Source organism: Motacilla alba, chromosome 1A (genome assembly GCF_015832195.1).
Source record: "Motacilla alba alba isolate MOTALB_02 chromosome 1A, Motacilla_alba_V1.0_pri, whole genome shotgun sequence".
Classification (NCBI taxonomy): Eukaryota; Metazoa; Chordata; class Aves; order Passeriformes; family Motacillidae; genus Motacilla; species Motacilla alba.
In genome coordinates, this window is record NC_052031.1 from 55,876,713 (window position 1) to 55,899,765 (window position 23,053).

General features: G+C 39.9%; 1 protein-coding gene across 3 annotated transcripts in view; it reads left to right on the forward strand.

The window, feature by feature from the left end:
* The window catches only part of SCUBE1 (signal peptide, CUB domain and EGF like domain containing 1), a 192,804-nt gene that overhangs the window by 160,434 nt on the left and 9,317 nt on the right, over positions 1-23,053 (forward strand). For 2 of the 3 annotated variants that reach the window (XM_038153801.1, XM_038153800.1), the window contains 11 exons: positions 2,255-2,371; positions 4,336-4,458; positions 7,787-7,906; positions 8,971-9,063; positions 11,073-11,189; positions 12,837-12,995; positions 14,000-14,203; positions 15,659-15,820; positions 19,103-19,270; positions 20,096-20,257; positions 21,646-21,843. In XM_038153801.1, the coding sequence (XP_038009729.1) occupies positions 2,255-2,371; positions 4,336-4,458; positions 7,787-7,906; positions 8,971-9,063; positions 11,073-11,189; positions 12,837-12,995; positions 14,000-14,203; positions 15,659-15,820; positions 19,103-19,270; positions 20,096-20,257; positions 21,646-21,843 (1,623 nt within the window). The remainder of the gene's footprint in view (positions 1-2,254; positions 2,372-4,335; positions 4,459-7,786; positions 7,907-8,970; positions 9,064-11,072; positions 11,190-12,836; positions 12,996-13,999; positions 14,204-15,658; positions 15,821-19,102; positions 19,271-20,095; positions 20,258-21,645; positions 21,844-23,053) is intronic. The other variant, XM_038153802.1, reaches the window with a different exon arrangement.

The window sequence follows — 23,053 nt, forward strand, 5'->3', positions numbered from 1 at the left end:
TGTATCACACCACCAGTTTCTTGTAATGAAGAGTATGTGGTGCATATTTTTGTCTTTTCTATGACAAGTGCTGAATTCCTCAGGGGGCTGGTGATTTTGCAGAAAGCTGGGTCCCTCCCTGCCTGCCTCAGCTGGGAACAGCCGGGGCTGAGGCTCAGCCAGGGGAGCCTGCGCAGGGGCTTCCCTTGTTCCAGCGGGATGCTGAACTCAGCAGCCTGAGTGTCTGAGAGCAGCAGCAGGAGGGGGCTGAGGGGTTTAAAGGGTGAAAAAGCTAGGGAGCAGAAATGCATTTGGCCATCCTGAGTGCCTGGTAGTTGCCAAGCAGTGGTCACGTCATCAGACAGACTGTTCTTCCATGGGCAAAGAGAGAAGTGCATCCTCCTTAATGGGAAGAAAAACAAGCCATATATGCAGCAACACACAGTTCTGCATGGGAAAGCAGTGCATAAACACTATGGACTAAACTAGTTCAGGATAAGATCACTGTTCAGAAATACGAAATTGGTTCTGAAAAAGAGACTCCCAAGGTAAGTCAGAGCCCAGAAAATTAACTGCTTTTGTAAATTTCCCCCAATTCCATATAATGAATGAGGTTACACATGAATGAAACCAGGATGTATGATTTGGCTTCGTAAGCATTAAAAGTCCTTTAAACTATAGCTTCAGTGTTCATTCCCAAATGATGTTACTTTGTGTATTTATTTAGAGAAAGCTGAAACAATTTGCCATTTATGTGTATTCAAAAGCTGCACATTTCCAAGACTATAAAAGAAACCTTAAAAAGAAATTACATTCAGAACTCAAATTATATTTAAAAATGGATTAAAAATGCATTTTAAATTAAATAGATGTAAGAAAGAGAAAAAAACTCAGTTGTCATCTTTTTGTGGCTTTATAATAGAAAGTGATTGTGATGCACACAATAAAACTGGACAGCACAGATTTCTGTTCATCATGTTTATTCCATTTTATGTTATGCATTTGCCTGAACAGTTGCTTCCCACATTGTGAATTATCTTTTGTGTGAATGTTTTGAAACCTTTTAAGTTGGAGGTCATATAAAATATAGCTGTATGGTCATTCTAAATTTGTGCATAAACTCTCATACAGATTTGAGTTTGTGTACACATACAGGAAATATTAATTTTATAGTTCTAGAAAGTAAGTATTTGTATTTATAATAACAGAATGAGACCTAGAATGCTTCATGAAATGTCAAAACTATGTCAATAATACTTGGACATAGGAATTGGGTTAGAATCCCCTTAAGTATGGTGAGTTTTCAAGTGTTTTCAAACACCAACAGCTTTCCAAGCATGTACAATATGAAAGTCTAAGTTACATTTTGGAATGGTATTGTTCAAGTTTTGTTCTTAAAAAAATATTCACAGAAGAGAATTAAAAGAAAAAAAACAATAAAATTAACTCAGAAGTGTTATTTTGCACAGATTGCTGTTTAAGGTTCCTTTAATCTTTTCAGCAAGTCCATTCTGTCAGGGCTGCTGTCAAATCAACCTCCACAGCACCTGCTTAGCAAAGCCTTTGTACTGTCCTGGAAGCAACGTGCTCTCCGTTGCTTTTTTCATAGCCTGCTGGATGGAAGAGGCTGTGTTAGCCAGGGTTTCACATTACTGAGCAGTGATAATTAGAGCTGACTGACTTTTTTTTAAGGGGAAGATGTCACATTTTCTTGAGTTGGGTAGAATGTGGGCTTTGGACTAACATTTTCCATGCTAGGTGCAGCCTGTCCATTCCTTATGAGGGCTTATTCTCCGGCAGTGTTTTGCTTACCCTCTGCAAGTCTGTACAGTCTTATAAGGCAGAGCAGAAGTCTGGGAGCAACTCCCTGTCCTGGTGGGCAGGATGTCAGCACATTGGTCAGTGAAAGAGGGAATTGCTTGATTCAACCTAAACCTTTTTTCCATTTTGCCACTAACTTCTCCAAAAGCTCCATACTTGCCCAGCCCTGCTGGGTCAGTATGATCAGAAGGTAAAGGTTGCCATCTAACGGGGAACGTACATACTACAATCTTCATCGGGTTTTACCAAATTATCTCTTCTTGTTCTTCATGTACCAGTGAGTATTTTCCTTGCAAGGCACTAGAGGAATGAGAATGATATTTTATTCAGATTTTACATGGGATGGTAAAAGATATTTTATCAGTAACAAGGCATTGCAACCCACTGAGAAAATCCAGTCATTCAGTGTAACCTGATTAAATCTGATTTCTTAATGCTTTTTCTATTAATTCAGATATAGATGAGTGCTCCTTTGAACGGACCTGTGACCACACCTGTATCAACTACCCTGGAAGCTTTGAGTGTCTCTGCCACAAAGGTTACACCCTGTACGGACTGACGCACTGTGGAGGTTTGGAAACTGAATTTTGCTTACATGTGTGTTTGTTTGCTTTGTGAACTGTTTACAGGGCCACTCATTCTTTTAGATTACGGTTTTATAATTCAAGATGATAAAGACATAACGTTAAAATAAACTTAAAATACCATGATCTGGGTGTGACTAAAATTTCAGTATCTCAAATTTGCTGAAGCATTCCCAAGAGAAAAACACCAATGAAAACCAATGTCCCACCATTTTTTGATCAGAATTTCCACAGGGGTGAGGTTACTCACAACTGCAGAGAGGCATCATATGATTGGCAACAAAGAGAATAGGGGAAAAAAATCAGTTTTGCAAAGTTTAAATATTTTGGCTCTGATGGCATTTGTCCTTACCAGTCTGTGACATAAACTGCCTGTGAAATGCATAACAGAAGGCTGTGGTGGATCTTCCTCCCATCTTCTGGGGACCTGCTTTCAACCTTTTTGGTATGACTAGAAAGAACTGATTCTTTAATGTTTCATTATCTAGGAGAGGGATATTTTTGAAGTGCAGCATTACCACAGTGACCAAATTAGAAGTTCAGCTAATGTAGCAGAAACAAAGGCTGGCCCCTCACTTCTGAGGGCTGAGTTCACCTGATTTTGTAATGTCAACATGAGACACTGCTAATGGTATCTCTGCATGGCTTCTTTTTTGGGAGAAGGATGTAGGAGGCGTATGCTGCTCTCTCTTTTGAGAAGTATCACATGAATTCCTGGTAAGAGTAGGGGCAGGCAGGAAGAGAAATAAGAGTCCACCTAAGGAAGCAGTTTGGGAACAGACCCCACTTAAAAGCAGTTGTGAAAGGAAATTCATAGTATGAAAGTTTTTGGGACCTGTCTTATATGAGGTGTAGAGAGACTGATCTTCAGTTTCACTGTTAATTACTTAATTACTTAATGCACTAATTTATAGAAAGCCTCAAAGTTTGGGGTTCTGCCTCAGTCTTTAAATAACCTTCAGCCTCAGTACAGTTTCAGTCTTTTCAGTAAGACTGAAGAAGAACCAAAACTCTCACTGGAAATACTTAGTGCTGAACTTTGAGCAAAAACATAACTGGATCCAAAACTCCTGCTTTTTTCCATTATGAGCAGATACAAAATCATAACTCTGAATCCAGACTTGTCCAGGCCCCAAGTTTTACCATTTAGACCTGTCATTAGTTTTAGTCCTTGCATGCCTAATTTTGAGGTCTACCAGTGAGCCAGAGCATCAGGAATTCTATGTGTCTCCTGTTGATTTGGTGTCATTTCAGCTCATTAAATAAATAAATAAATGTTCTTTCTGGTGGTGGAAAGAGAGGAGATGAGAGATTGACCTTGTTGGCACGAGTGTATGAATGCTGGATGCATGGACTAAAAAGGATACCCTTCATACCGGCTAAATACTTTTCTAATGTATCAAAAGTCAAAAGATTTTCCGTGGAATATCAGTGATAACATACATGATAACTTCTTCACATTCTTGCAAGCTTTACCTTTTATTTTTATTCGAGGAGTGGAAGTCTAAACTCCACTTTAACTGCTTAGTTTCTTTGGAAAGCATCATTTCCTCCTTCACCTGAACTTGTAAAAGAAACTTTGGGAATCGCTGTGGAGAATTTACCTCCTTGTTTTGCAGAAGTGATGTAATCTTACAGAGGTTTATGCCATTTTTCTGTATTGTCCATTATTGTCCAGATGCTGCAGAGACTTTTGAGCATGTTGTGTATCCAATAATTTCATTTCTGTGAAAGTAAACTGTATCAAATGCATAAATCCTTGGGAGAGTAGGAGCTGTACAGTTCAAGGACAAAATGCACTAAAGTTGTTTGGCACTGTCTGTCTTTATACATGTTTATATGGGCTCCAATGTAAAAGATACATTCCTTATGCAAGTCATATCTTAATGTACGGTATATGTGTATACATACACATGGTTAAGACTCTTCACAACTTTAAATATGTTTTCAGATATTGATGAATGCAGCATCAGCAATGGTAGCTGTGACTTTGGGTGTCTTAATACCATGGGGACCTATGAGTGTGTCTGCCCACTTGGAAAGAAACTGCACTGGAATAAAAAGGACTGTATTGGTAAGTGTTGAAGTGTGACTCAGAGGTGACAGTGGTGACTGTGTTCTCCAGGAGAGTGCAAAAGCCCATGGTTTTGTTTGAGAAAGGCTGCATTTTCACAATCTAGATCCCCAAATTCATTTTATAAACTCAGATAACACCTGATCCTGTGGAGCTCCATGGTCTAGGATACAATTCTAGGTTGATTAGCGAATGAGAAATATGTTAGATTTTATTTGTGTGGAATTTTTTTAAGTTTATGAGTCAATTCATATTATTATTATTATTATTATTATTATTATTATTATTATTATTATTGTCATCATCATCATCTTAGGTATTTTATACTTTTGTCCTTAATTTGCCCTCTTCCCATCTTTGTAATGTCAGCTATAACTCTATTTACCTCTAACACTAATTTAGAATATTCAAAATATTTAACTGTTTACAAGTAGGATATGGTAGGACATAATACCTACATTCACAGAACCACACCCCAATTTTTCAAGTTATCTCTAAAGGTGTCCTGCTTCATAAAAAGTACTGACACTAGCTTTGTCAAAAATATTAATCAAAATGAACACAAATCCTGAGACCAGAAAAAATTGGTACTTGCTGCTAGTGCCACTTTGTGGCAGACCTGAATTTCTGTATCCTTTGAAGAGATGACTTCTTTTCTGGAGTCTTACGTGAAGCACAGCAAATCTTGTTCATGGCTACAGCCAAAGTATTTTCTGTGAGATTTTAATTATGTTTTGGTTTTTTTTAATGAGAATAGCATAACTGGGGTTTTTCATGGCCACATTTTTTAGCCACAAGTAATTTCTCATAGGCACATTTGGGAATAATCCCTAATACCTAATTGGGAGCAAGACAGAGCAAGAAAAAGAATCTCTGCACACACTGAGAGAAAGCACTGCTTAATCTGGAGCAGAGAGTACTGCACTAGCCTCATGTGATCATGCAATTGTGTCATTTTTTACATGGATACAGCAGTATAGAAAGCACTTTATAACCAAGGTGGGGTGCGGGGTGAGAACCTCAAGCTGAATTCCAGCCTTTGCCTCTATGCTCTTCCTAAGCACAATTAAGTTCTTTGCTTTCCTGCTTACCTGGCTATTACCTTCCCTGTTATGTAGAGAACTAAGCATTGTGACAGCAAGAAATAGCTCACTGTGGTTTTTAGTTATCCACTAGGTCTCCCTTGCCATATACCAGTTATTCCTCTGGATAGGATTTTTTTAAGTTAGCAGCTGGGACTAAAATTTTTGGAGGTCTACTATGAAGTTAGACTACATGTGCTATATTCTCTCTCAGCCTACTAAGAATGTTGCTGTATTGAAAATATTCTCCTGTTTGTAAATTTCTCCTCATTATTTATAATGCTCAGCTGGAAGATGGAAATAGAACACCCTTGTCTATTGATGCACACTCTAGTAGCTGGTGACTTCAGTGAGGCTTAAAGTGAGCATCATCTCCCTGCTGATCACCTGCCTTTATTACCAACAATTTTGAGAGGAAAATATATTCTAAATTGTTAGAAAAGCACAATAAAAAGTTGAAGAATTATATTTAATGATCCTGAATACCATGTGATTTGGAGGCATTTGCAGTAACAAAACCCTCTTTGGCTCAGCAGTGGCCCTTTGTGTTTTGTTGCCTCTTCAGTCCAAGGAAATAGTTTCTTTAAAGACATCACCAGAGCAACATAAAAGACTTAGGAGGGAGATAAGTGGAGGATGATTATTCCCATATCTGAGATGGGAACATCAAGCATGTTTATGGGACTTGTATACATTTATATTTAATGACCAGTGAGGCCAGAAATACAAACCAGCTGGAGGCTGCTGGGACTCTTCCTCTGCACTGAAGCCAAGTCAGGCAACACTCATTCCAGCTACTACTTTGGAACTGCTTGGTTTCATGATGGTTTTCCTGGGCTTTTGCCAAGCCCTGGTAGACACAAACCAGTCTAGCTGCTACAACTCTGGTGTCAGAAGCAACCCCTACCTCTGCTGGCAAGCTGACAGATAGGAAAAAAGACATTTACAGTACTACAGTCAGCAGTGAGAAAAACAAATGTCAGCCAAACCTGTCTTGTAAGGTGAGCAGGTTGGGAAGAAGTAGCAAGAAACAGTTGGAGAAAAATCATATACCTGAAACAGCATGTCAATGGGGCTGAAGCAAGAACTGCCCTACAGCCACTTGTCTGAGATGTAAATAGATGCTGCAGTCTGAAGAAGCTGCTTGAAGAGGTGCCCAGCTGCACTTGGTCAGCAGACAGTGCAGAGGGGAACCCTCTGGGGAAAGGAGGGAAGCAGTGAGGCTTCCTCCCTGTAGGAAGTGATGGCATGTGCCAGCTGCAGCCAAGAATGAGCCTTGTTATTTGTGAGAGAAAAAATGTACTTAAGTAACACTTCAATCCAAAAGAGTTGCAAATTAAAATAAATGCAGGTTTATGGTTATCGGTGTCATACCATCTTCTCAGGGTGAAACACAGAGACTGCTCCAACAATTAACAACAACTTCATGTGTTTTCAGCTGAAACACAAGCACTGCCTTACCCAAGTGTGAAGAGTCACTTGTGAGACCTGCAGGGTGCTCTGTCTTCATCCTGCCATGAAGCTAAGAGGAGAAGCTGGATTTTTCCTTCACATGAGCTGCAGTGCACCTTATGCTGTAGGCACTGATGAGAAATGGCTCTGTGAACTGTGTGTGTGGCACAGGGTCCCTTCTAGCATTGTATGGGGCATTTCAGCAGTATCTGAAAAGGCCAGAACTATCCATTTCCATCCTAGCATCTGCAGCCTCACCTCTGCCTGGCTAGGAAGTTTTCTAGCTCCAGGAGCTAGAGCATGGAGCTAAACTTAAAAAGTCAGTGGGAATTAGAGAATTAAAAAATACAATTTTAGTGGTCATCTAAGTAAACAGACCACTGTCCACAGTGTGTAGTTGGTCTGTTAAATCAGAGAGCTGTGCCTCCAAATCAGAGAAGGGACATCTCAGGTGATTAGTGTTACCTATTGCTTCTGAGATCAAGATGAGCACACAGAATTGTGCTCATAGAGCACAAAGATTCCCAGCATGGAGGCTAGGAGAGAAAGACTGATCTAGAGTTTAGGTCTAAAAATGTGAAAGGAGTTTCATTTTCAAGTACAAGCTCAGCATCCCAATCCAGATGCTCTCCCTTAATATGTGCTTATTTCAGAAATAGTTGTGTCTGTCATTATGGTTTTTGCCACTTCCTGCCTTTTCTCACCATTGTATCCAAGAGTGCACACAAGTAGCTGCGTTGGGCAGTGTCCAATTGTTTTACATTTCTTTCATTTCTTTATTTTTTTCTCCTCAGAGATGGTGAAATGTCTCCCAAAGGCCAAACCAGCTCCCAAGGCTCAGCTAGTATGCAGTAAGACAGGAGGCATAGAGAGCTGCTTCCTGTCATGCCCATCCAATACTCTTTTTGTTCCAGGTTTGTGCAAATTATTTGTCCTCTTCATCTAGGATGTGACTTGTTGACTGTTCCCTGTTAATGTAGTCATGATTCTTGCATTAATTTTTTGTTATGGACAACAATAAATGAACAAAACCTCATTATAAATTAAATCAAGAAGAGCTGATTGTCAACTCATGAGAAGTTTGGTCCTTCATTGTTTAATTTGAGACGTCAGTTGAGAGGGTGGGAAATTTTCTAACAAAAAGCGTGTATTAGAAAGTAACAGGAATTCACCAAAATCAACTGTTCATTTTTGCCCTTCCCTTTTGCCACAGAAATTCAATATATAACAATTTTTTTCTGCACCTTCCTGGTAAGCGTGGATGTGTCTTCTCAGTCTAGCTCAGTATTATTTATAAAAAATTGGGCATTTTGTTCCCCTCCCTCCTTTTATTTTTTTTACCATTTGCTACTGGTAGTTTTCATCTTCACAGTTTTGCAGGGAAAGAGGGGATTGCTACTGCTTTTTCATAGATGTTCTGGCACAGGATTATTTTTGGGTGTCTACTTTTCACGTTTAGCCTCAGCATCATATGCAGTCAAGCTAACATTTTATTCACATTTTATTTCCAGTTTAGGAGATATTAGTGGAACTGTGCATTTCTCTAATTGTAAGCACCAAGACGGAGTTTTATCTCTGCAATATGTTAACACTGTTATGGTTCTAAGCACACCATTTCTGTTTCTGCCAATAAGTTCTGTTGGAGCCTGAAGCTAAAATTATTATGAAAATACATGGTTTATTTTCTAAATTGCAGGGAAGCAGAAGGACTTTGCCATGGACAAACACAAAGTATTTTTCTACTTGTGCACAGCTAACCTTGTGCCAAATCACTTATGAAATGTATCGTTCCAGAGCTGGAAGAAACAAACCTTGCTGTCAACACTGTGAAGTGTTGAAGCTTTTTGGCAAAGTATTTCAGCCACTCAAAAGCCAAGTTCAGCACCTAAAATATCTTGTTGTTTAGCAGCACTGAGAAGCTGAAGCCTTGAGTTTTGTGAGGCTGTTGCCCATGTGCTGACTGTGTTCTCTCCCCCAGACTCGGAGAACAGCTACACGCTGAGCTGCGGTGTCCCCGTGCAGCACAGCAAGGCACAGCCCAGGCGCAACTCCACCCTGCCCAGCTGCTCAGGTGGGTCTGCCCTGCTTGCTCCCCTGTCCTGGGCCCCAGAGGGAGGGCATGGACCTTGGGGGATTGCAGGACATCAGGCTCGTTCATTAGGTAAGGCAAGGGTTAAGGTGTTGCCTAATAACAAAAGGAAAAGCCTTGCGACAGAGTTGAAGTGGTGTAAGATTAAAAAGTAATTCTTGAAATAAATTGGGAAGATAAAAAAGTAATTATTCAATGAAAGCTTTCAGGTGCACAAAATATGGCTCACAGAGCATCCTGCATGCATGGTGCAGGATTTCTATAGTTCTGTAAGGTTAATTAATTAGTATATCTGGCTGGGACATCCAATAGGAAATCAGTTACCCTAGTAACCCACCCGTGGGTCAGTCCCCTTGGGGCTTATTTGCTCTCTTCTCTTGTTATGTCTCTTAAGTTCTGGCAGAAAATAAGATGTCATTGTCAGGAATTCTCTTCTTAAGAATAAGGCTAAACATAATTCCAAGTATGTATTAGTAGGGTTACCTTACAATTCTAAAATCTAAGAGAAAAGGTAGGAAAAATACCAGGAGCTATATAACCATGTATTAACAGTCTACAAAGCTACAAATATATTGAAAATTTATAAAAAGCAAAAACCTTAAGGCACCAAAGGTAGCCAGTGTTCCCTTATGCACACACTCCTTTTCTGCAGCCTCTCCTTGAGGGTGGGGTGTGTGGAGCTGCAGCATTGTGTTGGTGGGTCAGTGTGGGAGTGCTGCAGGTTTGAGATATGTTCAATAAGGACTAATATTTAGAATTATTTTCTTTCCATAGTCTAGCAAGACAATAGTGAGCACATCAAAATGGGACTTTTTCCCAGGCTAGGGAGTGAGCCAGAGGCACCCAGCAGTAGTGCAAGGGTGGGTTCCAGCCCTCCCCTGCAAAGCCCTTCCACAGGAGCACAGCCCCTCCTACTGCAAGGGTAAAAGTTCATCCCCCTATAAAAAGGTTATGAGACTTCTGTGAGAAAATACTGCATTTCATGCATCTTTTTTCTCAAAAATGGCTGGACTATTTTTGCAGAGACATTTCAAATGTTTATGAAAGCTGATAGCAAAACAAAAGAAAGAAATACCCACAAAAACTTGAAGCCTGACAAAATTAGAAACAGCTGAAACAACATCCAGCAGTAGGAAGAGTCAGCCCACATTACACATACCTGCTGTACTTCTCTCCCATTTTCCAGTTCTTCATGTATTTCTTATATATCTGGGATATGCTGGGAGGTACAGTGCTGTGGAGTGACACAGCCTGGCAGCAGATATGCCTGCTTGTGTCACAGGATCAGGCCACCTCTAAAGTCCTGGTTCAGCAAAGCCCTACCAAGGAAAGAGGGACCCCATGCTGTGGCATCACCTGGGACCACCCTCCACCTTCTGCAGGGCCAGCAGGCATCCCAAAGCAGCTGGCTGGCGACAGCCAGGCTAGTCTTTTACTCCAGGGACTTTGTGAAGAAATCAGCCTGCAGCTCCATTTCCCCTCATTGCATGACTGTATAGTAGCCTTTAAAACAAGACCATGAAACCTGCCCTGGGTTTAAAACTGAGGAATAAAGCTTGCAAGCCACAGACTGCAATAGAGGCAGCTCCTTTGGATGGTTTTCAATGCCAGCAACATAGCTCAAATAAATTAATCTTACTGGTACTAGCAGGAGCAGAACTACAAGTAACATGGGAATTCACAGACAGAGAGCCCAGAAAAAAAATAAAGGTAGGAATTAATCTTTCTCATAGTAAAAGACAAATTCACCCAAAATCCAAGAAGATGTGCAGAGCAAGCGTGGTACTAGCACATTCATTGACCTAGTTGGGCCCAAGGATAGGTACTCACTTAAAAAAATGAACTTGTGGAAATGGACCTCCTTGTACAAGCTGAGTAATTCTTGGGCTGCCTCTTTTCTAAGTCACAAGAAAGCTTTTGGTTTTAAAAATAAGTTCCAGATCTCGTTTCATTTCTGTCCCAATGGTAGCTTTTTTACTTTACATCAACAGACTCCCTAGCCCCTCCAATCAAGCAGAAAGCTCGTTTTAAAATCAAAGATGCAAAATGCCATTTACGGCCTCGCAGCAAAGAAAAAGCAAAAGATTCTGGGGAGCAGGCTGTTTCAGGTAGGTGGTTACTTCCAGCATGTAAACAGCACTTTAAATTTTTTGTTTGTTTGTTTTCTTGTTCATTTGCATGCTTTGTTTTTATGCTGCAGACAGTGAAAAAATCAATAGTTTACATATTTGGTCTGAAATTAAGTTAAGGCCAAGGTTCCCTCTGTGGCTGAACAGCGCCTTGGGTTTGGATCTTGGGTGCAGAAAATCTCACCTGTTGCTTTGAAAAATCTTTGTTCAAAAGTACGTGAGTTGGGAATTAAGCTAACCCTTTTTCTGGCCTTGATAATGGCAGAAATACCCTGAGACAAATAGCTGTGACTAATGCAAAGTTATGTGAAACCATGTCAGTTTGGTTTGGTTTGGTTTTCCCAAATGAGGTTTTTAAAAGAAAACAAAAGCTATTATTTGTTTGGTTTATGTTGGATTAGTAACCTATTGCAGCACCAAAGACAACTCCTATGAAGGAAGGTTATTATGAAAATCTGATGTTACACAGCCTTAGATCTTTTGTTATGAGAGAGTGAGTAGTTATGATGTTAGAAAAAATATTTATAAGATTTAGGTGTCAAAAAAATGTGGTATTAAAAAAGTTAAATTTCTACTTAAAACAACTTAGCAGCTTACATGAAACATCTACTGGTGATGCATTCTCTGTTATGAATTTGTCTTACCACCACTTTCACTCATGAGTGAGAAATCTTACATGAGCCCTGAACAGAGAAGAGTAAAAATAGCTATTTTTTTTAAAAAGTGATTAGTTTAAAGATTTTATTTTTAAAATTTAGACTCATATTTCATCTTTACCCTGCAATCTACACTTTTGTATCTCTCATTTTACAAGTATTGTCTTAAGTCTTAGTCATCAAGATACTTACCCTGTGATTAACATGTGATTATCAGACTCGTTTTTAAAGTCATAGAAGTTGAATTTTTTGGTCCATACAATCACTATGGGAATGTGTTTCTTGGATGCATTTCCCTGTCCTTTGCTTGCTTTCCTTTGTGTTTGTTATGTCATCTGAACCTCTGAGTCTAAGATTACATAGTATAACCACATCCTCGGAATGAAATCCTTCTGGTGGCTTGAGTGCTACAAACATTTCTCTCTTCCCTAACCTGGAAGGTTCATCATCTGTGGCAAACTAAAATTCCTGCTCAGATAAAACCTTCCAATACATTTTCATAACCTCACAATCAAAGCCTTTTAAAGCCTTTGCTATCTGATGATTTTCACTTCTGAAAGAGATGGAATACCCACTGATAGTTTTTAGAGGCCCAGGCCTGACATTCTCATAGATTTATGAAGTTGACTCTCTTGCTTTGTTCAGCCATCAAATATAGTTTATAGTATTTGCTGATTTAAAATAACTTCTGTAAAGAGCTTTCTAATCCTTATGCAGAAAAGGGCAGTTTTAGGCATTGGAGGCACCACAGTGCAGCTCAGCATCACCAGGCTGTGCTTTTGCCTTCTGCATTCATAGCAAAATGAGTAATCCCAACACTGCCCGGAGAAGGAGGTGTCTCACAACACAAAGGAAATGTTATGAAGCCTGTTGCTGCATTCATGATAACCCAGTGAGATATCACTTGTTAGCCTGTCACGAGCTACTTTGCTACTTGATTTCTTCCCTGTGTTTCTTCTGTCGCACAAAGGAGGACAGTTCCCCTGTACAGACAACTGCCAGGTGACCTTTGTGAACCTCAAGTGTGATTCCTCCAAGAAAAAACGCCGAGGCCGCAAGTCACCATCAAAAGAAGTGTCCCATATCACTGCAGAGTTTGAAGTGGAGATGAAGTCTGAAGAAGTCTCAGGTTTGTGAAAGACTAGTCTGTGGAGAGAAATCAGAATTTAGTTCCCCAGGATGTTGTTAAAATCTCTTTGATACTATTTCATCAAGCTGCCATGAATGCCTTTTAGCACAACACCTTGTTCAACAGCCTCTCCAAACTCAAAGTATCAGAGCTTTAATTGAAAAGAGCCTGGCATGAAACTAAGACAAAGGAACAAAAACTGAACCTGCATCAAAATTCCTTCAAGGCCTTGAGTTAAGTCATATGCTTTAATCCAGTGGGATTGCTTTAAACAACAGAAGTGCGAATCGATGTACAGGGAACATAAAGATTAGGTAGAAATTCTGCAAAAATTATGATAAAAATATCCTCCAAAATGTAAGTTGCTGAATATTTATTCTGCAAATCAGACAGTTTTATCACACGGTTGAAAAATTCTTGTTTTCTTACCAAACTTTGGAATAAAACTAATTGCCTCAAGTTTTAAATGAAATGGAATATTATGTTACAAATTCCAGCAGAAGAAAATGTGGACTGAATCCTATAAGATGTCAGTCCTCAAAGGCAGATTTCTTCACCTTGAGGAGCACCTTATTAGCCAAGTGATTCAAACAGCAGTTGCGCCTGAAAGCACCTTTCTTTTTGTAACTAACACAAAGGTGTTTTGGTCAGGGAAATGGTGGAGTTCCTAATCAACTGAGGAAAGCGTAGGCAGAGAAAATTCAGGAACATTAATGGTGGCAGACTGAACACACACCTGAAAGGAGAACACATTGGGACTGATGCTTTCTGCAGCACTCGGTGCGTTTGCAGGCCATGGAACTGCTCCATGGACCTCAGGATACTGTCCTGTCCCTTTGAAAGGTCTGATCTTGAATATAGTGAGCTGCTGCTTCCATTTATATGGACAAGACAGTGAAACAAACAGAGGTGTCATAGTGCAATGCAGGCTAAGCTTTTTGTTAAGCACCTCTTTTAAACATGAATCTCAATTGCTTCTAGTTTTGTTATCATTTCCCATCTAGACACCTGTAACATTGACTGTGTTCGGAAAAGGATGGAGCAGAAGCTGCAAACTGCAATCAAAACATTGAGGAAATCTATTAATAAACAGCAATTTTACATTCAGTTTTCTGGGACAGAATATGAAGTGGCTCAGAAGCCAGCTAAAGCTACTGAAGGGCATGAAGCGTGCAGTACAGGGCAAGTACTGCAGGATGGAAAATGTGGTAAGTCCAAAGAGCCTGAATATTCAGTCATATCCCCCAAATCAAGCAGTCTGAATTACCTTTTCTACGGTGAACCAGGGAGGAGATCTCTGAGATAATGATTTATAATTTAATGATCAGTATTACTCAGCATATATGCATGAACTTTGGACGGTTCATAAGGCTCTGAAGGGAATTCATTAGATGGTTGTAGGAAAACAGAAGTATAAATATGGATACATTCCCATGCTGTCAGGTGGTAGGTATCAAAACCTGCTACAAGACAATATTGGCAGTCAGTTCCAGTTGCTCCCATCTTATCAAAATATATTTACATATATTTATATTTTTATATGTTTTATATATTTACATTTATTTATATTATATATATTTACAATTTGGTAAAACAATAACATGATGTTTGCCTAGTTGCTGTATATTTACTTTTATATCACTAGTGTCACTCTCCTCACCATCAAACAATCCGTGAACCATGGATATGTTATATCCAAGAGGTCCAGTTAAAAAAAAAAAGTACAGAAATCTATTTTATGTAAAATACCTAATTCCTTTAAGCTTTTTCCCATGTTATCAGGCTCTAGTGCTTTGCTAGGGACAGTGTGCTAATGCAAATTTATTAATGGCAGTTCTCAGCACTGCAAGCTTTCTAATCACTTACAGACATCTTTTCAAAATCAGCATACCTATTTTTCCATCTTTTGAGACACCAAGAGATTTACAAGCCAAAAGAGGTCACATGTGATAGGTGCTTCTAGTGAGTGGGTTCAGAGGTAATCATCATATGGGAAGAGTGATATAGAAACTGTATTTGAAAGGCTGTTGGTATCAGTATCTAGAAACTCAGACATTTCAACTACCCCTACCCAGCAGAGAAAAACGAGAAATGCAGTTATGTGCCCTTTTGAAGCCAGAAAAGCACATGTATTCATATCTGTATTTAGGATGCTGTACAGTTAAGGTATTTGAGTGGCAAGAAACAAAAATTATTACAGAAATTATTACAGGGAACACATTGCCCATGGAGAAATCTCTAGAACTGATCTCAGGGTACGGGCTTTTTGTGTCATCTGCAATAAAACCAACTTGTAACTGCACCTGGTATAAACTAAAAGCTCACACTTCCCACACATTATGCAGTACTGCTTTAATAAACTGCAAGATACTGTTTCAAGACTGCACCCAGCTTTATTAACACATGTGATAAACATCTGAGTGCACTACAAAGCCATTGAATAGTTTAAACATTAGAAGCAGGACCTCACCCTGATATAAATTGACCGAAATCCCACTGGAGATGGGTTTCATCAGGCGAGGATCCTGGGCTAACATATGCAAAACATGTGCCATCATAATCCTGGGGCCAAAGACATCCACCTTCTCTAAATGTTCGATATTAGGGTGAAAAATGTGATCAAAGTGAACATCCTTACATAGACTCCCCCTTTGTTTCCTCAGTTACCTGCAGCACGGGCACCTTCTATAGTGGAGAGCACAACCAGTGCATCCCGTGCTCGCCAGGAACCTACCAGGACACAGAAGGCCAACTCATCTGTGAGCCTTGCCCCAGCAATGATGGTCAGGGAGTAGCGGGTGCCCGGAATGTCTCAGAATGTGGAGGCAAGTTGAACTTGATTATGAAAGCTTAAGGTGTTGCCACACACACCCTGTGAGGCAAGGAGGCTGAAAGAGGAGAGAGCCTGCCACAGTTCTGGCTTGTAAAGGTAATAGAAGAAATCTCTGTACACTTACAAGCAATGGATGGTTTGGCTCGGGCCATCTGCTGCCACTGCTGACAAGATGATGGGATCTGCAACAGCAGTGTGAGTTATGGGATGGAAATGAGCAAGCCAAGCAAAGCACTTTGTGCTTCACCTCAGGTATGGAAGTGCCTTGACTTGTAAGGACTCATCAGTGTATTGTGAGCCAAAGGGTTGGATTGCTTTGAACTGGTATTGGTGAGTCTAATAATGAACCTGCTCATTTAGTGTTTTACATGAGATGCAGCTTACCTGCTCTAATTAGCAGCAATTATCAATTTGAGATAGTTATGCTGCAGGGATCTGTAACCCAGACTCAGAACTAATGATTGCAATTTTCAGCGCTGCTTGAATGCACTGTAACTTTTGGCAAGTGATGTAGCATCTCTGATTCAACTTCATGATTTACAAAGTAAATTAAAATGATGATAATACCTGGTGCTTCTACTGTAACTTGATCAGTCTAAGTTTTTAAGATTCAACTGTTTATTTTCTTTACCTCATTTCATTACAGACTATCGAAATCTAGTTTATAGCAGATACATTATCTGACTTTGAAATAAATCTGTCCTATCTGCTATTCAAGTTCTAACTTGAAAACTCATCCATATAATTTACATTAATGCATTCTTCAAAGATATCTAAAGAGAACACATGGCAAATATTACTTGAGAAACGACTACTTTTTCCCATATACTGAATAAAAAATAACTGCAGTGTCACCAATACAAATATATGATAGATTTTACTGATTTGCTCTATGAAGAAACTATCAGACAAAAAATTTGAAACACCTGTGCATCTTTGCTATGCTGATTTGTATTTATCCATAACACAAGAAAAGCATATCAAAATACAGTCTGAGTTTATAAAAGATTGACTATGACATACTGACAAAAGCAGCAAAACAACTAGAACAAAAATACTTTTGTTTCAAGGCTTACATTGGAATTATTGTTCTGTACAACAAAAAAAACCCCTTCTGATTATTTTTGCAGGGTGGATTTATCTCACAATGGTTATTGTCAGATCAAAAGATCCTGTATTTCTGCTCAGCTCTCCCCTTTTCCTCTAGAAGTGACAAGAGAGAATATACTTTGGACTTCATTAATTTCCCTGTCAAAGATTTTATCAAAATTTGCATCAGCACATGTGGCTTTGTTAGAAAGTCTGTACTGTCTGTACTCACTGCCAGTAATCAATAGTATTTTTGCATCCTGTCTTCCAGAGCAGAAATGCCTGTGCAGTAACCCACAACTGAAATCCTTTCACTGAAATCCTCACTTCTAAATGTGAGGAATGTACAGTCCACAAGTATGTCAGAGATTTTAAGTGCCTGTTGTGCAGAAATCACTTGTAGCTGCAAGTGAATTCTGTGCTGCAGTGGGTTGTCCCTGCCTGGACCCCAGGCACCCACCAAAGCTGATCTCTCACTGCCTTCCTCAGCTGCAGAGGGGAGAGATAGGATTAATGTTCACGACTTAAGGGCAGGGAGAGACCCCTCACCAAACACCAAACAGACTCGAATTGGGAAAATTCAGTGAATTCATTACTAATCAAAATCAGAGCAGAACAAAGAGAAATAAACTAACTCCTAAAAACATCTCTTCCACACCCCTCCCTCATTCCCAGCTCTACCTCCTCCCTCCCAGCAGTGCAGGGAGATGAGAATGGGGGTTATGGTCAGTTCATCACACTGATGTTGTTCCAGCTGCTGCTCTAGCATGAGGCCCCTCCCACAGGAGACTACACTAGCTTCCTGATGTGACTCCATCTCATGGGCAAGAGTTCTCCAATATAAGCCACTTTTCCAGAGGGTCAGTCCTTCAGGCACAGCCTTCTCCAGCATGGGGCCCCCACAAGGGTCACAAATCCTACCATGAAACATGTTCCAGTCTGGGTTCCAGTAACCAGTTGGACCAGGCCAGATAGATCAGTTTTGCTCCTAATAACAAGAGCAAAATTGTCCTCAAATTAGTAACATCATACTATTTCTCTGAGGTCTGTGTCACAACAGCCAGTTTGTACAGTCATATTCCAGTCAGCTGGGATGGGGGCACAAGGAAATCCTGGAGATCCTGACCCCACAGGTGTTCATAGGAGTCTGGCTTTTGTGGGGACAGAATTTGAACTTGGCTTTCACTCAGGAGCTCTAGTTCATCCTAAGTACCAAAGTTACGCACTCATGCCAAGCACCCTAAATACTGAATGCCCCAAACATTTACCAGCAAGTATCAGGGTTCTTATGAGACTGCAACAATACCTAGAGCTCTCAAAACTTTCCTGTTTTCAAGCCAGTTGTTTCTGTCTGCTGCTCAGTTCTCAGGGAAGATAAATTACGAAGTACTGAGATTAGGCAACCTCAGGGAATGTGTAGCATCTCACAGTGCTGGTGTCCCAGTCTGGAGTGCTGTGAAGATACACATTCATGCCACAGTCTTGAAAAACCTGACATCCTGGTTCTCGAGTTCACAGAGGAAAGTACTCAAGCTAGCAAGAACCAAGCCAAACAAATGCCTACCAGAAACTGCCTGGAGAGCTAGTTTGAAAACTTCTGTCAGTAGATTGATTCACAAACCAATTTGCTTTACACAAATCTCTTTTTCCTGGCAGAGGAGCACCTGACAAGCACTAGTTTTCACAACTACATGAAAAGCTGCTGGTGTTAGGTATTCTCATAGACAAGGTGCTGGACTGCTACCATCCCATCTGGTAAACCCCATGATCCACTGTCCACATCTCTAACTTGGAGGTACAAAAACTTGCATCATAGCCATGATTCAGTTCCATTTCTTCCTATAAAGTGCTTTGAAATACTGAGATGAAAGAATTGGTGAAAGTACAAAGTATTCTAATGAACTCTTAATAGACCCCTTTCTAACAAAAAAAAAAAAAAAAAAAAATCCAACAGAATCATAGTTGCCAAAAAGCATATTATAAAAATGGTTCTATTTACTGGTAGTGGTTTTAGGAAGAAGATACAAGAACAATACAAAATATCCAGGTAAGATTAGAATTTGATCTGCAGCTGTCTTGATGTCACATGATTAAGTGAAAGAAAGCCTTGCTAACTACTGGTGGGTTTTATACTTCATCCAGAAAAGTCAACACAATAATACAGATGATCATTTTCAATTTCTAGGGCAGTGTTCTCCTGGGCACTACTCTTCAGATGGTTTTAAACCTTGTACAGTCTGTCCTCTTGGTACGTATCAGCCTGAACCAGGAAGGACCCTCTGCTTTCCCTGTGGCGGTGGGCTTGTGACCAAATATGAAGGTGCTGTTTCCTTTCAAGACTGTGAAACCAAAGGTGAATTCAAAATCCTTCCATAATTCATCTACCTACTTCTGGGCCTTTGGTTTATTATCATCAGTGACAAGGGGCTCTTGAAGGCTGCAAAACAAATGTTGTTGCTGCATGGGCATGTGATTAAGTGAAATGGTCAAGAAATCTGTAAACTGGGAATGGTCTCCCGAGGTTGTGCAGGCTGAACAGGATTTATGGTTTTCTTTGGAATTTACCACAGGCAGGCAGGGAGTCAGCACTGCTACTGGTAAGGGAATCAGCCCCACTGTGTGGCAATAAATAACACAAACTTGGATTAGACAATGCTTTAGCTTTCATGTCTTGTATATTTTTATTTACTGTATCACAAAAACTAAACAGCACAAAAGTTATGAAGAAGTTAAGGGTTACTCATGGGCTAGAGAGAAACTGTAAGGGTGCAATGCATTCTGTATTCTATGTCAACTTCCAGTGCCAGTGCTGAAGAAGGAATCTGCCCAAATGCATTTTGGTTTAGTTACTGAAATGACATGCTGGCCCTGGCAAACAGACACTAATGGAACCTCTCTCCTGCTACTGTGAAAGTAATTTTTTTACATCCACTTCAATTTATTACAAATATATTTAAATATAGTGAGAGATATGTATCACACATTTCTAGTTTATATGGGTTTTGCTCTGGGTTTTAGTTGGAAGATTGTTTATACTGGGAAATACAGGGAGCTGGTGTATTTTCTGCCTTTTATGGCCTAATAAGAATGTTGCAGACCAGGTATGTTCAGGGCAGAGGAAAGCTCTCTGCACTGGAGGTTCCTACTTTTTGAAAATAATACACCTCCTACCTTGCAGTTCACTGTTCTCCTGGACACTACTACAACTCCACAACACACAGATGTATCCGTTGCCCTGCGGGAACATACCAGCCTGAGTTTGGTCAGAACTACTGCATCACCTGCCCTGGCAACACCAGTACAGATTTTGATGGCTCCACCAATGTCACACATTGCAAAAGTAAGTCACATTTATATCAGTGACACAGAGCGTATCTTTGGATCTGAACTGCAGCTCGAAGGTTGCACCTGTCAGGCTGGACTTCAGATTTGTATCTCCTAGTTAGCAAATATCTGCTGCCAGAGGGAATTGTAAAAGTTGGGAAAACAATGAGGAAAAAAAGTTGGGAAAGCACCACTTGAGGCATATGAGTGTTTCAGATTTAATATGATTTCACAGAGTTCAACCTACAAGTTAAAACTACAGAGCCTTTAGTTTCCCTGATCCTGAGTGACAGTGATGCATATTTCTCTGTGTCTCTGTAGAGCAGAATATCTTCTATCAAAGTAATTGCCATTTTAGAATAATTGTAAAATATCAGAAGATAGAGTCATGCATGCTGCAATTGCCAGGTATCGCTTATGATAGCGAGATCTTCTTGGAGGCTTTTTGCAGTACTCAGCCTCCTATCTTAAAAATTTTAAATATCCCCAAGGATTTCAGTGCAGTTTATTTGATCCTTTGTGAATGACTGATTATTTTAGGCAAGCTTTTTTTTTTCATCTCTACCATGCTAATTTAAGAGAATGTTCCTATAATAAAGCAATGTCATCTAACTAACTATTCATGTGCAGATCCCCTGTAAGTTTTTTGTCTGATTGTGTGCCATGTGTTTTATAATCTCTTCCTAATTTCTAATGTCATTTGAGTAAACTGTATATTTGTATGGAATTTGAAGAAGCTTGCTGATTTTCCTGTAAAATAAAACCTCCCTTGTTATTCTGCTGTCTTAGGTCATCTCAGCTTTCAAGCCAGTTCCTGACCTTGCATACTATTTGAGGGTTGGATTAAGCAAAATATTTAAACATAGATCTAATTTTATGTGAATGAGTAGGCCTGGGGAGATCAAGCTTAAGTAACTTGTGCCAAATTCAATATGATTTTTGAAAACTCAGAAAGAAAAACTGATCCCTCAATGGAGATCCTTTATTAAGTGGTTTAATCTGAGATGAAGCAAGGCAGATCTGTAATTAAGTAAGGCTGGCTGTTGGGACCAGCACTCTCATTCAGCTGAAGCCAATTAAAAACCAAGTAAGTTAAAGCAGAATATCTTCTGCATGTCAGCACAGTATCCACAGTAACCACAACTGGATCATGTTTATTTACCTGCATTTCTCAAGCAAAGTTAAAGGAGCCTAGATGAAGCATTGAATCAGTTTGTGCACTGGAGATTAAGGTCTTGCAATCAGCTGGAGCAACCTTGTGGATCAAATATTCCTTTAAAGCTGGAGAATGTGTGCATTTCTAAAGCCACAAGGAGGAGTTTAGACTTGCTTATGACAGATCCAGAAAAACACCTCAGATTAATTTATCAACTAACACAAATACTAATATATATTTCTCCCCAGACCAGCACTGTGGAGGAGAACTAGGGGACTACACTGGCTACATTGAATCACCCAACTATCCTGGAGACTACCCAGCTAATGTGGAATGCATTTGGAATATAAATCCACCCCCAAAGAGAAGAATACTCATTGTAGTACCTGAGATATTTCTCCCAATTGAAGATGAATGTGGCGATGTTTTAGTAATGAGAAAAAGTGGTAAGTTGCCAGGAATGGGTTATATTTCCTGCAAACTGATGAAGTGAATAGTTCCAATTGAAGGGATGACTGTCTTCAGTGTAGCCAGTGTTTCTAAAAGGTTTCTTGAATGAAGTGGCACAGCAAGTTAGAACACTACCTGTCGGAACTCAGAATGTTCCGCAGACATTCTCGGATGTTCCAGACCCAGGTCAAAAGCATCTGAGACCCTGGCATGCAGCCAGAGACCCCTGTGGCTTTGAATCTGACCCATGGAACAGTTTACCAACTTTGCAGGAAGAGCAAGAAGTCACAAAAGTTTAGATATTGTAGTAGAAGTAGTCATGAAGTGAAGGGTAGGATTTTTGAGTGCTGTACAGGGGGGTTTTAAGCCTTGTACGCAGGGGTCCAAGTTTTGTACATGGGGGTCAGGGGGTTCTAAGATGGAGGGATTTGGGTGTGCCCTGTCCTCTTTCTTTCTCCTTCCTAGCCTCCATGTCTTTGGTGATGTTGGCACTCACAGATTGGTTTAGAGTAGAAAGTCACCATTCAATATAGATAGTAGGTATTGGGGAAAAGGTATAAACATGTAACACGTAATGTATGATATAAAAGATGGCACCAGCCTCCTGGGAGGGCAGTGTGCCTTTGTCTGACCTGCTGAACGGGCCACAGCAGTTCAGGAGAAGAATCTTTTAGATAACCAACAATAAACTACCTTGAGAACAGACAACAGAAGACTACTGAGTCTTTCTTCGAAGGCACGGGTTGGAAGAGGGACTTTTCCATCTTTCAGGGTCATCCCAATCCGGGGGTGAAACCCCACAACTACCAATAACAGTTAGTGATGTGATATTAATTATTCAAGTTTATTGTCTGAATCACAAAGCAGTTAATGGGCTTCTGTCTGGCCCAGTTACCACGTGGGATAAATCACTGCCATTCTAGAAGTCAACTATGATAAATTGTATTTGGAGAACTATCTCTGTAATCTGTACAAACTGTGCTCTCACTTACCTTTTGTAAATATATATATATATGTATATTTATTATATATATAAATGCTGCAGTTATTGCTAAATCTGGGCAGCATGTTGGTACAACTGACACACTCAAGAAATCCAAAGTTATCCTGCTTTCCTGTGAACTGGAGTGGGTGCCTTGTGTCTTTAAATATGAATTTCAACAATTTCCAAAGTTAGGATCCAGATGAAATGCACTCCTCTTTTGC